This window comes from Medicago sativa, chromosome 5 (genome assembly GCF_051527215.1).
Source record: "Medicago sativa cultivar Bolivia chromosome 5, Bolivia_mono, whole genome shotgun sequence".
Lineage (NCBI taxonomy): Eukaryota > Viridiplantae > Streptophyta > Magnoliopsida > Fabales > Fabaceae > Medicago > Medicago sativa.
In genome coordinates this window covers 5,831,346-5,848,403 of record NC_140753.1, presented here as the reverse complement: position 1 = coordinate 5,848,403, position 17,058 = coordinate 5,831,346, and the positions used below count along the sequence as shown (strand labels likewise).

General features: G+C 28.9%; 1 protein-coding gene across 1 annotated transcript; it reads right to left on the bottom strand.

The window, feature by feature from the left end:
* Nucleotides 1-13,268: 13,268 nt before the first annotated feature.
* Nucleotides 13,269-15,248, bottom strand: LOC146919486 (uncharacterized). Its single transcript, XM_085710588.1, has one exon. It carries the CDS (start codon nt 14,760-14,762, stop codon nt 13,518-13,520), a length of 1,245 nt encoding a protein of 414 aa, XP_085566714.1. The 5' UTR covers nt 14,763-15,248; the 3' UTR covers nt 13,269-13,517.
* Nucleotides 15,249-17,058: the final 1,810 nt, after the last annotated feature.

Genomic DNA, 17,058 nt, shown 5'->3' with positions numbered 1-17,058 from the left:
GCGACACTCATTTTAAAACAGAGGGAGTACTACACAACATGTTAGACATTTCTGCTTCTGATTAGGTCTGGTCCCATAACATAGGAGTAAAAAGTGTTTGAACATTGAAAGAACAATAAATGGATTGGTTCAAGTCAATTGCCGTCAGAGGCCAAAACACAGATAACAAACGAAAACATCAGAGAATTGAACATTTATACGTTTGTCTGCTCCGCATGACCTTCTCAATTCAAATGCATCAAACAGCCCATAAAATACTTTACTTTCTTTATTTGATATTTATATAAAAAGTATTTTAAAATAAATATCATTTTTTTAAGAAAATATGCTCATTGCATTTCATTAATAATGATTGTTTCAATACAAGTTGGGATATGATAATAAATAATGGGACTAGCTAGAAATGTCGACTCTCCTGCAAGTGCATGAGCAGCTGCATTTGCTTGAATAAATATCACTATATGTTTTTCATCCATGATATTTAATTCTTTTTTTCGAATCTAGTTCTAAATTAATAGGTTTTTTTAGGGTACGTTTGATGAATTGGAGTAATTTATCCATCAAATATTTAAAATTACCACATGAATGATTTGCAAGTGGAGTAAAAATTAATTTATGAGGAACACTCACAAATTTACTCATGTAAATAATTTTTATTAGATGATGGATAAATTACTTGTAATTCTTCAAAGACATCTAAACCTCACCAAATTAATTATATTATACATACATTTATGACAATGACTAACAATTTTAAAAAATAGCACCCCTAAGAAAAATGAGAAAATAGCAATTTTATTCTAACTTATTTATATTTATCTTCATTTATGTGAAAACAAATCATTAATTTAATTTAGGAATAGTCTCAATTTTGGTCCCCTATTAATTCTCCCCGTTTTGTGAATTTGATTTTCTTATTTTAAAATTTGACAATTTTAGTCCCTCTATCTTATTTTTGAACTAAAGAATGTTGGTTGTGTGTTATATTTTAAATGATATAGCATATATTGTCAAAAAAATGATTTGATATATGATATAATGATGAACCCAAGAGCGCTTAGATGAGATGGAACGAGTCTCTTCTAGCTTAATCAAGGTTCTAGATTCGAATCCAGCATTGGGCATGCAGCAAAGTTAAAATTCTTATGGAGAGTTTTCCGTTCATTTAGGTCCTACAATACTTGAGAGATTAGTCTCTGCAGTTACGCGCGGAGAATATCTGATTAACACAAAAAAAAATGATATAATGAAGGGAGAAGATCATAATCACTGAAAATTTAAGAAAATTCTATTAAAAACTTAATTCAAACATTTTATATTATCATATTTTAGACCAAATATTTTATGGAATGACTAAAATTGTCTAATTTTAAAATAGATATATTAAATCTGTTAAATGGTAAAAATAAGAGGATCAAAATTTTATGGAATGACTAAAATTGTCTAATTTTAAAATAGATATATTAAATCTGTTAAATGGTAAAAATAAGAGGATCAAAATTGTGATTAAACTATTAAAAAAATTGCAATTAAACTTTTTTTTTACATGTAATTTTTTTTTGTTGAATTAGATATTTGTATTATCTAAGCATTTGTGTTGTTGCTGTGTATAGGCTTGGACCTCCTGAAATGCTGAAACAGCCGCCGGATGCGCGGCTAAATTTTGGTCTTCTAGTCTTTACAGTGAATACTTTTTTTCTTTGACTGATTTATGCTGAATAATTTTTTCTTCATTTTTTCATTATTTTTCCTTATTATTTTTACAATATTTTATTTTCATTATTTAATAATTCCTTACTATTATTTCTGTTTGAAAACAAATTGCTATCATGCAAGTAGGCCAAAATTTAATTAGAAATTATATCAACACTATTTTTAGGATACAAAAGTTACGTTTGACTTCGGGATTCACAAATTTTAAAATAGACAATGTCCAACAAACACTGATAGAAGTATTTAAAGATCACTTACGATTGAAGTTTTAACTTAGCAAAATGCATATGCATGCAATCATTTTAGAAATGAGCCCCACTAGTGTTGGTTCATGACTTCCATATTAATGAAAATTGAGGAATGTTTAATCAAGCGACAATCAAAAGAGTGTTTCCACAAGCACGCAAAACCACCCCCTTGGTCGAATTCGATATACCGCAAACAATCAATCAAAACCAAAAAAGAACACAGATTTCTTCGAATTTTGTAAGCATGAACTAAAACTTCACATGAAAAAGAAAACAAAGCTTGGTTTGTACTTGGAACGAGGTCATAGACAGTGAGAATTGGTCACAAGTTACCCAAGTTCGAACAATGTCAGCTAAGGGCGTTCAAATCAAAATGGTCTAAAATAAAACTGCAAACCGATCTAAAAAAACCAAAAACTGTAGACAAAAAAAAAAAGATATTTTTATGTTTTTGGATGTCGTTTTGTCAAAATCGCTCAGCATAGATCAAATTTTGGATCACTTTTTCAAAACTAAATTAAACCTAACTAAACAATGAAAATAATTTGAATAGTTTTTTTAGTATTATATATTGCATTAATCTATTGTTTGTTATTATTTTTTTAAATAATACTTGTTAGTTTAATTTTATTTTTATTTTAATTTTTACTATTCATATGTTTCAAACACAATCAATAACTTTTATTTTGTAATGTTAATTTGTTAATATATTTTATGTTATATATTTTACATCAAACCTATTATTTTATCTTGTATATGTACAATATTAATAAATTAAATTACATGTTGCATTTTAAATATTCAAATTAAACCATTGGACCAGATCTTATAGTTTTTTTTCCCAAATAGTCATCCAATATAAATCACGTGTTGTTTTTCATTTTGTATAAGATGATTTTTTTTTCTTCAAAATTGATCAAAACATCACAAACACCCCGAAGTTGAGCTTACGATGCTCATTGCTTGTGGCAGGCCTAACCGATATGTCATGTTTATCGCGGGGCGAATGTGAGTTAGAATTTTTAAATAAAGATTGAACATTTTATAAGTAAGAACGTCCATATACTCGGTGCCTTAAAATTTTGTGTTAAAATGTAGTGTCAATGTCACTTTGCCCATGCTCCCCCTCATGACTCAAATGGTTGTTCTAAAGTCTAAACACAATATAAGCCATTCCCATGCTCCCCCTCATGACTCAACATTGGTACTAAAAAAGGATTTTTATTTTTGTTCTCCTTCCGATTTTTACTAATATATATCAATAATATTTTTCAAATTTCAAAGAATTTTAATATAGCAATCATCTATTATATCCATACAGTAGTTTTTTTTTCTTTAAAAAAATAGTAACGTGGTGGGTGCGTAGTGTAAACTTCATTTTTTTATATCGGATAGTGTAAAGTGTAGACTATGAATATCCGCGGATGATGAACAAAAATGAGAGAAATGATATTTGTACAACTACTTTATAATAATTTTTGACAATTTTTTCCTCATACTCACATTATATTCTTATTCTCTCTTTTCTTTTTTCTTTCTCTATTGTTTTAGACCAATAAAAAGAGAGAAAATGAAAAATGTCATCAAAGTTGTCCCAAACGGTTGTACATGTATAACTACTCTAAAAAATATTCTAATTCTTAGCAACCCATTACGCGCCTGTGTAATGATGCGACACGATCCCCGCGTTGTCAAAACCCAGAATATATCACATGATCACATCTTATAGTATCACTTCTTCCACTTATTCACACTCCCAAATTATCACATTCTTTTGACTTATGCTATGTCTTTTTCTTCAATTTCCATTCACGTTCATCGATCATTGAAGCAAATAAACTTTAATTATTCTTTTTTGTTTTAGCAGAGGTTGGTAGCACACAAATTATAGTGTGTTTTGTTTAACGTGTAATTTGTTGTTTAATATATTAAACCATTTTTTAATTCATACGTTCAAAACAAAACTCCAATACACGGTGTTGATCATTAAATTAAATATATAAAAATATCATGTTTTCTTTTGTTTTAATCACAACTTGTTGGAACATTAGTGTGATGTTGGAAGAAAAAATGGAAGATTAAACACCAGGTAATTATACTTTGATTTAATGTTGTGTAAATTGAAAAAATAAAGTGTAGGGGCCCATATAAAATAGAAAACATACATTAGTAGTGTTTAAATTACGGTATTTAATTTTAAATACTTGATAGTGATAAAAATAATAGTAATTATTATTTTTATTCGTGAATATCACTTCCCATAAATTTAGCTTATGGTGGTTGTGATAAGAATAAGGATTTAATTAAATTTCTTATATTTCTTTCATTCAAATACAATAGTTTGTTTCCTCTGCTTTTGTGGATTTGTTTCTTTTGATCCTATCCACAAGTGTTGTTGAATTGATTAATGGATAAATTCCATTTTAATCTTATCCATTAGAGTAACTGCTGTCGCAGTTTTTGTTAAAACAGTTACAAAATCTTTTGATCCTATCCACAAGTGTTGTTGAATTGATTAATGGATAAATTTCATTTTGATCTTATCCATTAGAGTAACTCCAGTCGTAATTTTTGCTAAAACAGTTACAAAATCTTTATATAAATAAAGGACTCTTCAAAAAACACATCAAAGAGTTTCATTGAGTTGTTGAGAACTCTTTCTCTCTTCTCCCTTTCTTGACTTGTGTTGACGAGTCTTTCTTCTCTTCATCTCCTTTTTCTGTCCCTTCGAAATTAAGAGTGTTCTTAAGACCATATTTCCTTTTCGGTTTAATGTCCCTTTAGAATTAAGAATGGTTTTAAGTTCATAGTCCATTCGATATTTTTATGTCCTTCAGAATAAATAATAATTTGAGATCATAGTCCCTTTTTTGGTATAATGTACCTTCAAAATTATGAATGATCTTAAAATATATTTTTCTTCGACTCTTGGAGAAGTTAGACGTTAGAATGGTGTAAAACCATATTTAAGTGATCATAGTATCATAGTTGGAGAAGTTAATAATTAGAATGGTGGTAACACCATATTTGAGTGGACTCAGCACCATAATAGAGTGGTAACAGTGCCATATTAAAGTAGTTTAACTCTTGAAAAGAATGGTCTTGGTACCATATTGAAGGTGTAATTCTCGAACGGTTTTCTACAGTGCAGTGGTTAATGAACAGTTGTAGCTGAACTTGTTTTATCCTGGAGGCGGCGTGGTTGATAGTCTGTCTTGCACAACACAATTTTGGGCAGTGCCACAACTCGATAGTACTTGGATGAGATGTTACAAAGTTTCTTTTAGTTTAATTAGAGTTCATGTGTTCAATAAGGCTAATGACAACTAAAAAATATTTGAATAAGATAGTGTTTAATTATAGTTTCTTTTAGTTTAATTAGAGTTTATGTGTTCAATGAGGAGTTTATGTGTTTAATTAGAGTTTTTATCAGTTTAATCAGAGATTCTGTATTTGAATCCAACATCCGATTTGAAGAGTTAATCTTAATTGTTACCTACAAAAGATGTTCGATTCATACAAAAAGAGGCTAATGACAAATTTCACGCAGGCGTGGAACAACGAAGAATTACAAATTGGAACACGTGCTCCACCATAGTGACGAAACATAGTGTTTTCTTTCATGCTAGATTATCAATGTTATATTTGCATAATTTTCTTTCACCTTCTTTTCACCATTTTGGTTATTGGTCTTCCTATTTTAAAATTCGATAATTTGGGTCCATCAATCAAATGTTTTGTCTAAAATTGGTCATATAACATGTTTTAAATGAAACAGTCTTACAATTTCAATGATGTTGATATTATTCCATCTATAAATCATCTACCATGACATTAAAACATATCACATCAAACTAAAGGATTGAGGGGTCAAAAATATTAAATTTTAAAATAGGGGGACCAATTCTACAAAATGATAAAAATAGGGAGACCAAAACTGCAATTAAGCCAATTTTCAACCATCAAACTTTATAAATAATTACAAAATCTACATTGAAATTTAAATATGCTAATACATTTTTAAACTATAAAATAAGTATGATTCTCATAAGACTTTACTTATCTCTCGATCGAACTTCGAATTAACATAGCCTTTCCCAGAAAACTAGACTGTTAACAAAAAACAATATAATTGGCATATACAATTTACTGTTCCTGTTTAATAATGTTTTACAGCTTAATTCGTTCTATATATAAACATAAACTCCTGGTATCAATGACTTAAAGATTTATGCTTTAATTTTTCTGATCACTTGACAAATGACAAATCCAATCCCTCAATCTATTCCTGTAATCCTGGACAAAGGACACTATATAGACATAGCTAGAAGAAGACAAGTTAGGCGCGTACCAATTTTTTATAAGCCATATAAAACCCGAGGGTTGAAACTTGAAAACTCTAAATAACATGCATTTGTCAGATTAAACTTGAAAATTTTTTATAAGCCATTATGGCTTGTTCTATGTGTATAATATTTGAGTGAAGACAAGAGAGGGTTCGAGAACTATTAGTTGAATTAATTTATGCAACAAGAGACAAAACAAGGCAGAGGGAACCTGGGTCATGTGAATGTGTATTTTTTTAAAGTAGCTAGATACATGTTTAATGATTTACTATTTGATTCTTTGTTTTTGCAAAACAGCATGTGGCTAAATATTTCTGTGAGTTTCACAAACTTTTTTTACAGTGTTAACATAGGGTTAACTGAAAGAGAATTTTTTAGTGTGATTTTCATACTTCACATGTTTTATACGTTTGATTGCACTTTTAATTATTACTACCTCCGTCCCGGTATAATTGACATACTTTGGTTTTTCACACAGATTAAGAAAAATGTATAAATAAAGGGGAAAGTGGAATATATTGTATTGGGAATAATAAAAGTAGTATTATTTAGTGTTATATTTTATTGGGAATGATGAAAGTTGTATTGAAAATTGAAATGTGTCAGTTATTTTGGGACACTTTTTTTTAGAAAATGGGTCAGTTATTCCGGGACGGAGGGAGTATATTTTATCGGATTCAGAAATTAGTTTATCTTCTTAAAATTGAACTTTTTTACCTTTCAATTTTCACGTTTGTTACAAATTTTAGTCTCAACCTAGATTTTATGCCCTAAAATGAGTGATATTCTATCTCCAAAAATTGTGATTTATTTTTCGGCAAATGTTAACATGTGCCCCAAGGGCATATGTTAGGGAATTTAAAATAAAAATAATTATTTTAAAAGTTGTGCATTCAACTTTATTCAACTTTTCAAAGTCAAACTTTTTTCTCTTTCTATAAAAAAATTTATAATTTTAAATTCTTTAACTTGTGCCCTAAGGGCACAAGATAACAAAACCCTTATTTTTTATATGTTAAATTGAATCTCAAGATAAACTATCACTTTTGAAAGTAAAGTTCACCTTTTCCAACACTGAAAATCATTTTTTTGGGGTAAAAATGTGACTTGGGATCAAATATGCAACAAATGCGAAATTAAAGAACCAAAATGTTCATTTGTAGATAACAAGGAATATTTTCATGAATTGAATAAAGCAATGTAATCAAATACAATATAGCAATGTGGTTTTGGTCCCAATCTCATCAAATACAAACAATAAATCAATGTGATTTTGGTCTCCATGAGTTTAACTCAATTGATAGATAATTACATTATATATGTATATGCCGATTCAAAAACTATATTCTTCATTTATTCACCTTTAAAAATGTGAACTTTTAGCCATTAAACTACTTGGAAAAAAAAATGTGATTTTGATTTATAATTTTTAATAAAAATAAATATAAAAAGTTTGCATCCTTTTAAAAAATGAAAAGGAAAAAAATTATTAAAAAAAGATACAAATAGAAAAAACAACTTTTCCAGTTTCCACTTTCCGGTTTCCACTACTTACGTGCTATTGTGCTTTATGCAGTGCAATCGTAGATCCATCCATGTGATGTGGCTGGCTTAGTGACCCTTCCACTTTCAAAAGAAGATGGATTGGTGGGTAGGGCATTAAATATAATTAAGAATTTTTTTTGAACAATAATTAAGAAATATCTGTTGAGTTGTCACGACATAAAATAAAAATGATTTGAACGCACGAAAAAAAATCTATATAACATATAATTATTTTAAAAATAAATACGATTTAAGTTTTTTCTGCAACCTTTTTACTTTCTTGTGTTTTAAATGGTGTACTAAGAATTGTGATTAATCACGATTTTTTTCTTAGGCACATATTAATAGTTAGGGTCTTGTTAACGAGTGCCCTCGAGACACTCTTTAAACATTCTAAATTAAGTAATTATTTTTTCAAAAATGTCAAACGTTTCAATTTGCAACGCACTGATTACACTAACTTTCATAAAAGTTTACTAATAAAGTTCTTTAACTAGTGGCTCGGGAGCACTAGTTAACATTTCCCTTTTAGATTTAATGTAAGAGTAATTATTATTGTCAATAATATATTTAACTATTTATTGTAAATAAAAATAAACTAGAATGAAATAATAAATAGTTAAAAATATTATTGAAAAACGAGTAAAATTAAAACAACAACTTTTTTTATTACCTTGATATGTGCAAACAATCTTAGAACGACTAAAAAAATGGACGGAGATAGTATTTTTTATAATATAAAAAACCAATCATATAGTTTTTGAATATATTTTCCATTTTTTAAAATTTTTGTTTTTTAATTGCTAAAAGGATAATGAAATGTTCATTCAGTGAACAATTATTTTTTGAATAGGTTAAAATGAATTATATTATAAAACTAAAAGGCCTTCGATACAAGATCTGCTTAGAAGACATCGAAAAGTTATAAAAATACAACGTTATCCAATACAAGAATGAACAAACCAAACAAAAGGAAAAACTAAGGGTGCGTTTGTTTCAGCTTTAAAAAAAAAATAGATTTTGTGTCAAAAGAATCTAGAGATTTTTTTTTTAGAGATTTTTAAAAAAATCAGAAGTTATTTGTGTTTGCCTACTATCCATAAAAATCCATTTTTAAAAAAAAATGAGTTCTAACATGCACATGTGTTATCTCCTTGTTGTTGAAAAAAATAGATTTTGAGAAAAGCAAATCTTAATAGCTTTTCATTTTAGGGTCAAAATACATTTTTTTGATAAAATAATTTTTCTTAAAATCCTAAACAAACACTTAAAAATGAAAAAAGTGATTTTTTAAAGGGAAAAAATAGATTTTTTTTAAAAAAAATCTGAAACAAATGGACCCTAAGTAACAACCATTAGACAATAAAGCGGATTAAACCTCTAATAATTGTAGTCAAAATCAAACATAACATATGTTTTTTTTGAAGGATAACATATGTTGATTTAAACCACTAGAAAACATGAAGCTTAACTTTTTTTGTCTAGAGATTGAATAAGTTCCTCCTTTTGCTGAAATATGCTCATATTTCTTTCTTTCCAAATTACCCACAGTCCTGAGAGCCATATCATGTTAAATACCTTCCGATTTTCTTTTTTGAAAATCCACATAGACCCGCAAACTAAAGAAGATGATCCTGATAGATTCCCTTGCACCGTCGTTAAAAAGCCCAACCAACAAGAAATTGCCATCCAAATTTTAGGGTAAAAATCACATGTAACGAAAAGATGATCTTTGTCCTCGTTGAATCCACAACCTTCCGTATAAATTTGGTCATTGAGAGAGAGCACCCTTCTCCGAAATAAATTTTATCGTTAGAATTCAATTAAGAATCAAACGTCAAACAAAAAAATTTATCTTTAAAGGAACCGCTTTCAACCACAAAATATGTGGATAAAGTACAAAACAAACAAGAAAAAATGTGTTGTTTTACGACAAAAGCAAAACTAAGAAAATTCTTTCATGATAAATTTTGTAATACATGTCGAAACATCATTATAATTTGAGAAATGATATTTGTACAACCACTTTATTACAACTTTTTGACAATTTTTTCTCTCATACTCACATTATATTCTTATTCTCTCTCTTCCTTTTTCTGTCTCTATTGTTTTGGACCAATGAAAAGAGAGAAAATGAAAGTTGTCATAAAAGTTGTCCTAAATGGTTGTACATATATCACTACTCTTATTATTTTGAAGAATAACACTAATACAAGTAGTCACCGATACTAGAGTACGACAAATACATGTCATTTTCTCTTTATCACATGTGACGTGGGTATTATTTAAAAAAAATGAAAACCGAGAACTATTAGTTAATTAAAGTGATATCAATGACTATTTTACAACTTGTCTCGAGGCGATTTAAATTTTGTTCCTTGTGAATACGAATATGAGTTTTTACTATTGAACTAACACCTTGTAAACTTGTGTGAATGTTATAAAATACAAGTATTAAGTCACTTTATATCAAGTTAGTAGTCTAAAGAAACGGTGTGTACTAAAACAAAATTAATTTTAGAATTTTATTTTCAATTTTAAATATTTCACTCCCAAATTTTTTGCACATTTTCTCAACAATCTTTTCTAATTTTAAAATTACTATAGAGAATACAATCGATGACCCCCTTGAAAAAAAGTTAGCAACATTCTTTTCAACCTAAACACACCTCTATGCTATGACTAATTTGTTTTTTTCTTAATTTTTAAAGAACACGTTTTTCATGAAAGATTAAAATAATTTGTCAAAAGAAATATGAAAGATTAAAATAACACATTTCTCATAAATTACTCCCTCGTCCCTATTTTGGTTCCTTTGATGTGACTCGTGTTTACTTATAAAAAATGTGTTAACCTAATTTAAAGAGAAATGATATTTGTACAACTATTTTATAATAATTCTTGTGACAATTTTCTATCTCATAGTCACATTATAATTTATTTTATCTCTCTATTGTTTTGGTTTTTATGTCAATATCTATTTTTTTATATATATCTATAATTATCTCATAAATTATCAATAAAATGGTTGTTCAAATAATACAGTTGTAATTTAAAATATAACCATTTTAAACGAGTATTATTGTTAAAGGTGGGCTCCTTTTATGATGTTTGCCAATTAGTGAACACCTAAATATGCCTTCACAGTTCACACACACACACTCTCTCTCCTAATAAGAAAAAGATGCTTCACAGTCACACTTTTATGGTTTTTTTTTAACTTTATGTTCTACCCACACATGTCATGTACACGAGCAAGTTTGATTGGGATGGGACCAACCACTGAGAAAAATAGTTAAGCATACGGATCACGAGTCGTTTATTTTTTTGGGTACATTAGAGAACTAGAGAACCTAAAGCCTCAAAGAAAGAACAAAACATAAACAAATTAAGAAAGAGAAATTAAACGGGGAACATGAACCCTTTTAGCATCATTAAGTGTGAATTTTGAGTGTAAGGAGTTTAGGTAGAATCAATTCTCTAAACAAAATCAATCATTTTTTAAATTATTTAAACATGATAAAATCAAATCAAATTAAAAAAAACATGCTAATAATCATCTTTTGCGGTTTTAAATGAGTTTGTTCAAGATCGTAGATGTCGTGGTGGTTACTTTGTGAAAACATTTTTCCCTTTAGATTTTTTAAAATATGTATTAGTTTTAACTTCTTAATAAGACATGAAACTCTTAAAGTAAATCATATATATGATGTATTTGAAAAAAATTAATGAAAACAACTATTTTTCTCTTTTCATAAAGTAAATCGACTTCGATTATTTAATATTCAATATAACTTTTGTTTCAAATGTTATAATAAAGATTTTTTTTTTTGTGGAATAGTTCAATAATTATGATTTTATGTATGAACAATTCCTCAATTTATTGTTAATTTGAAACAAACTATTTTTTTGTACGGCGGGAAAAATATGCTTTTTTGGACAAAGAGACCATTTCACCAATTGAGTCACATGTATGTACTGTCTAACATATTGATTTCTAAGGATTTTCCACAAAGTGATGGTGAGTGGTGGGAGATATAATATAGGCTAAAATATGGTATTGGTCCCTGCAAAATAGGCCAGTTTTGGTTTTAGTCCCTGCAAATTTTTTTTATAGTTGTTGGTCCCTGCAAAAATAGGTCAGTTTTGGTTTTAGTCCCTGCAATTTTTTTTTATAGTTTTTGGCCCCTGCAAAAATTTTTGTTTTTGGAAATAGCCCCTGACCCAGTTATGTGATGATTTGTCACTTTTATAAATTTAAAAATAATTATTGTATCTGTTTTATTATTATTTTTTAATTAAAAAATAATTATTGCTATATAAATTATAAAAAATAATATTCTTTTTATTAAGTAAGCATATATGCAACATATGCACAAAAGTGACAAATCATCACATAATTGGGGTCAGGGACTATTTCCAAAAACAAAAACAAAAATTTTGCAGGGACCAAAAACTATAATTTTTTTTTGCAGGGACTAAAACCAAAACTGGCCTATTTTTGCAGGGACCAAAAACTATAAAAAAAAATTTGCAGGGACTAAAACCAAAACTGACCTATTTTGCAGGGACCAATACCATATTTTAGCCTATAATATATGCAAATCTTTCATTTTTCCAATCGATATGATCTATTAGTTCATGGGTACATTTACTTTATGAAAATACTGTTTTTTTATTTTAAAAAATGTGTGTCCATTTTACCTTGATGAGAATTTTTGAAGTGAATTAATTATTGTGATGGAGAGAATATGAAATGCTAGTTAAAAATGATGTATTTTTAAAATAATAAAAACAATTTTTTTATATTTCCATTGTTACCAAAAATGTATATAATCACTCACATCAAAGGTCTATTCTCGTGAGCATAGCTCAGTTGGTAGGGACATGCATTATTATATGCAAGGGTCGGGGTTGAACCCGGACACTTCACTTATTCACCTTGAAAAAGGTGAATTCTAGCACTAGGTTACTTGACAAAAAAAAAATAAAAAATTGCACACCCCAATGTCCGGCTTGACTATATTTAGTTTGGGATAGAAGAAGTCCATTGGAGACATTCTATATTTAGTTCGGAATTGTAGTGTCAAATTGCATGAGCAACTTTTGTGATATTCTAAATGGGTTCAAATATGACTTCCAATAATGTATTTATTACTACTCATCAAATTAATGATTCTGGCTGAAACCAAATGTGCTCGAATCTCTATTTCATTTTCCTTTATTTTTGTTGAAAAAATAATTCAAAATGATGGTGATAAGTTGGAAAACTGTTAGTAAAATCAAGTTTATAGATAGTTCCTTATTCTAAATTTTAAAGATGTCTACCATTGCAACTTACAAGCAAGAGTGATGGTGAATATAACACTTGTGTACTTCAGATAAATAAATAAAATATCAAAAAGAAATTCCAAACTCAGATCAAGACTACCAAAATAACCTGATGCAAATAACAATCTGGCACCTTATAAATTATATGTTTCTCTTTCGTGGATAAGAAAAGCAAAAGAGAGTACAAGATTTGTCGAAGACTAAGTAAGTCATCATTCAACAAAATAAGCAAAGCTAAACAATAATAATAATTAGACTAACTAAGGAAAAACACATCATGTGTTTCCAACTTCAAGTTTGATACTTATGTTTGGCTCGCTATAACCAACCACAACTATAGTGGAGTACTTGGCAATGAAACGAGACTGTTAGTGTGAAGCCATACCTTAAAATCACCCACAAAAATGTCGTCAATCTTTGTTAGTTGTCTGGTCTTGACATTGTAACTAAAATGCATGGTTTCCCTACTTGTTACAGATGTATTTCTTCTTTTCAATAGAGATGCTCGAAGGATAATTTGATGGTTGATCCAAAAACAAAACACCACACACAGAATATGAATTTCATGGCCGCAAGCAGTCGCAAAATCAAAAGGTCCCATCTCATGATAAAGAGACCATTTTCCTAACTCAAAATCCAAAACGTAGATTTGAAATGGTCCATAAAATGCATCATTATTCACTATGCAAGAAAGGTGATTTCCCATCCTTAAAAATATTGCATCTGGATCAAGATCCATCAACACAGGGGAAGGTGGAAGTGAATACTGTCCTACGATATTTTCCTTGTCAACATCCATCACTGTTATTCCCTCTATAGTTATCCAGTAAAGATAATTGTCTCCATTATAAAGTAGTTTCCAGCAAAAAAACCATTCACGAGGAGCTTCTTTTCTAGCTATCTCTTTCCATGAGCTATCTACTCCAATTCTAAGCACATAGAAAACATACCAATAAGCACCCGAAACCACTAGGATATCTACAAAAAACAGCTTGAATTCAGTAGTGTGAGGAACACATGCTATAGTCACTTGACACTTATGTTCGGATTGTTTTAGTGAAATCGGTAAAGGAGGAATTTTGAGCCAACACTTGAGGATGGGGTTCACGATGAAAATTTGTCTAGGACCATGACAAAGTAGCAATATTCCATCACAATTATCGACAATGTTTCCCATTTTTTTAGGTGTTCCTAGATAAGACCTTTCAAATTTAAATAGACCATTCGCATCATCTTTAATATCCAAGAAATAAGAATTATTTTGATGCTTGCAATTTTCAACATATAGACCAGGTTTTGAACGTGCACGATGTAGGCACGCTTCGGCAAAAAGGGAGCTGCGAATAGTAGTAGCCCAAGGTTTGCAAACATACCTTGCAGAGTTATGCAGACATTTAACAGGGAGAAAACTAAGGATATCAAACATCAAGTCTTCAGGGATTAACAACTTAGAAATCACTTTACAACTCTTGCTACTATAGGAATTTTGCTCCATATTCTTCATGGAATGATCATCATGTGACTTAGAGTTTGAATCAGAGCAACTGCAGTTCTTTATGGATTTATATCTTCTACCCATTATCAATTAATCAAATTAACGTTGTCTTGCTTCAATCACTGCATATCATATCGGCCCAAACAAACATCACATTAGTTAAACCATCAATAATATGAAATGTATACTTCGTATAGAATCTGAAACTACAATGACTCTAACGATAATCACTTACACTTTCATAGTTTGGATTTTCTATATGCTGCAAGAGTTTTATAATCTTGCTCAACCAAAGGATGAATTCATATGAACCATGCCATATTTTTTTAATTAATTATAGCAGAGTCTTATATATTGTAAATTAATCTTTTACATATGTTACTATTTAGCAGTGTATAGTTAAACAATGAGAAGAGATTAAACATAATACATGGATATAACTTGGACAAAAACTGACATTAACATAACATGAACATAAACCAACTATTAAGGACAACAAAATAGAAAGTTATTATTTTTTGCAACTAAAATCAAAATTCTTTATATTTTTTAAATAAAAAACTTATTTAACCCTACTTCAAAAAAAAAAAAAAAATCACTTACTTAACCCCTAAAGTATTTCAAAATTTGTGATTTAACACAGAGTATAAATTTGCAGTTCACATACAACAAAAGAAGAAGCCAGCATCGATAAAATAAGAAAACGTTTAAGTTAAAAAACCGAGAGTTAAAGGAAAGGTTAACATACCTATAAATAGGAAAAAACTTCTGTGACATACTAGTTGTGTGACATTGTGACATAAGACCAATAAAATTTTGACACATATCAAAATCTTTTAAAACCAGTTCTTACAAAAACCGACTTTAAATGGTTAAAAATAAAAGAAAAATAGTAACATGGATTAAAAATCCTAAAGGAAAAATCGTTCGTGTTCCTTTCATTTTAAATCCTAATTACCAAGAAATTTATTTGGTAAAAGCACAAATTAAATGGTGTGATGAAACAGCCACCTATTATCTAAGAGAAAATTTTGATTATCATCTCTTTTCAAGATATGTAGTTAAAGCTGAAAAACTCAGAAATAATCTTAAAAAATTAGCAAGATAATGGAAGGTCTTATAAATCCATTTGGAAAAATAATACCTCAACCATTTATATTAGAACCTAATTATAATAATATAATTAGAATAAGAAACCAAATTAATTGGTTAAGGGAAACAGCATATTGGTTTCTAATCTTTGAAGATAATTACACTACATACTGGGAATATGAAAATTTTGCAAATCTTTTAAGCCTTAAAATACAAAAGTTTATACATGGCTAGTAAAGGTGTAAGTGAAAATATACAAGATATTTTTGAAAACCTAACAGTACTTCAGAAACAGTTAGATAAAATAGTAGAAGTTCTACTAGAAAAAGAGTTTGAAGAAAAACTCAATGAAAAATTATCTAACTTAGAAGAAAACCAAAAATTGTTAGATGAAAAACTTTGTGTTAAAATAGATGATTTGATCGATCTATTAAAACTCTTACCTATAAGAGATAAATGTCTAACCCTAGAAGAATTACAAACTTTTGTCAAAAAAGAAGGGGGAGACATGATAGAAATTTCAGAGAATATTGAAAAATCAGAAAAAGAAATTAACTTTTTCGCGCCGTTACCTTAATATGGACGAAACAGAAGAAGAAATAGCAAACCAGCTAAATGAATTACAAACATTAATGGCTTCTCTAGACATTAATAGGAAAAACCAAATAACTGAAGAATCTGATGACGAAAACAAGTTTGTTTACGACTTAGGTTCAGAAAGTTCTTTTAGTATGGAAGAAGAACCACAAGTAGGACTTGTAAAAACTAATGAGTATCCAGAATCATCAGAAATGGGACGTAAAAGAGGACGCCAAGAAGATAGTGAAAAATTTATTGATCAACAAATCATTCAAAATAAAATGGATGAAAGAAAATTTAAACAAATACCACCTAGATATATACCAACAATAAATCGCCACAAAGAAGATGATGTTTTAAACATTGACTGTAGTGAGGATGTTAAAAGAGAGTTAAGAAGTTGGTATCATGATCACATGGTAACAATCCAATTAGACCCTACGCTTGGGAAATTAAGTCCAAAGAGTATTTTTAACTACTTAAAAACAAAAACTATAGGAAATGCTTGGAGTTTTATGTCTGAAAAATCAGACTCAGAACTTCCATCAACAACTGAGGAAGTAATAAATCATGTTTATTCAATTTTGAAAAAAGAATTTGTAGGTTTTGATGCGCCAGAAGCAGAGTCAGACCTAGAAAGCACAAACATTCATAGAATCTTTAATCTAAGAATATGTGATATGTGTTATGTTGAACCATTTATATGTGA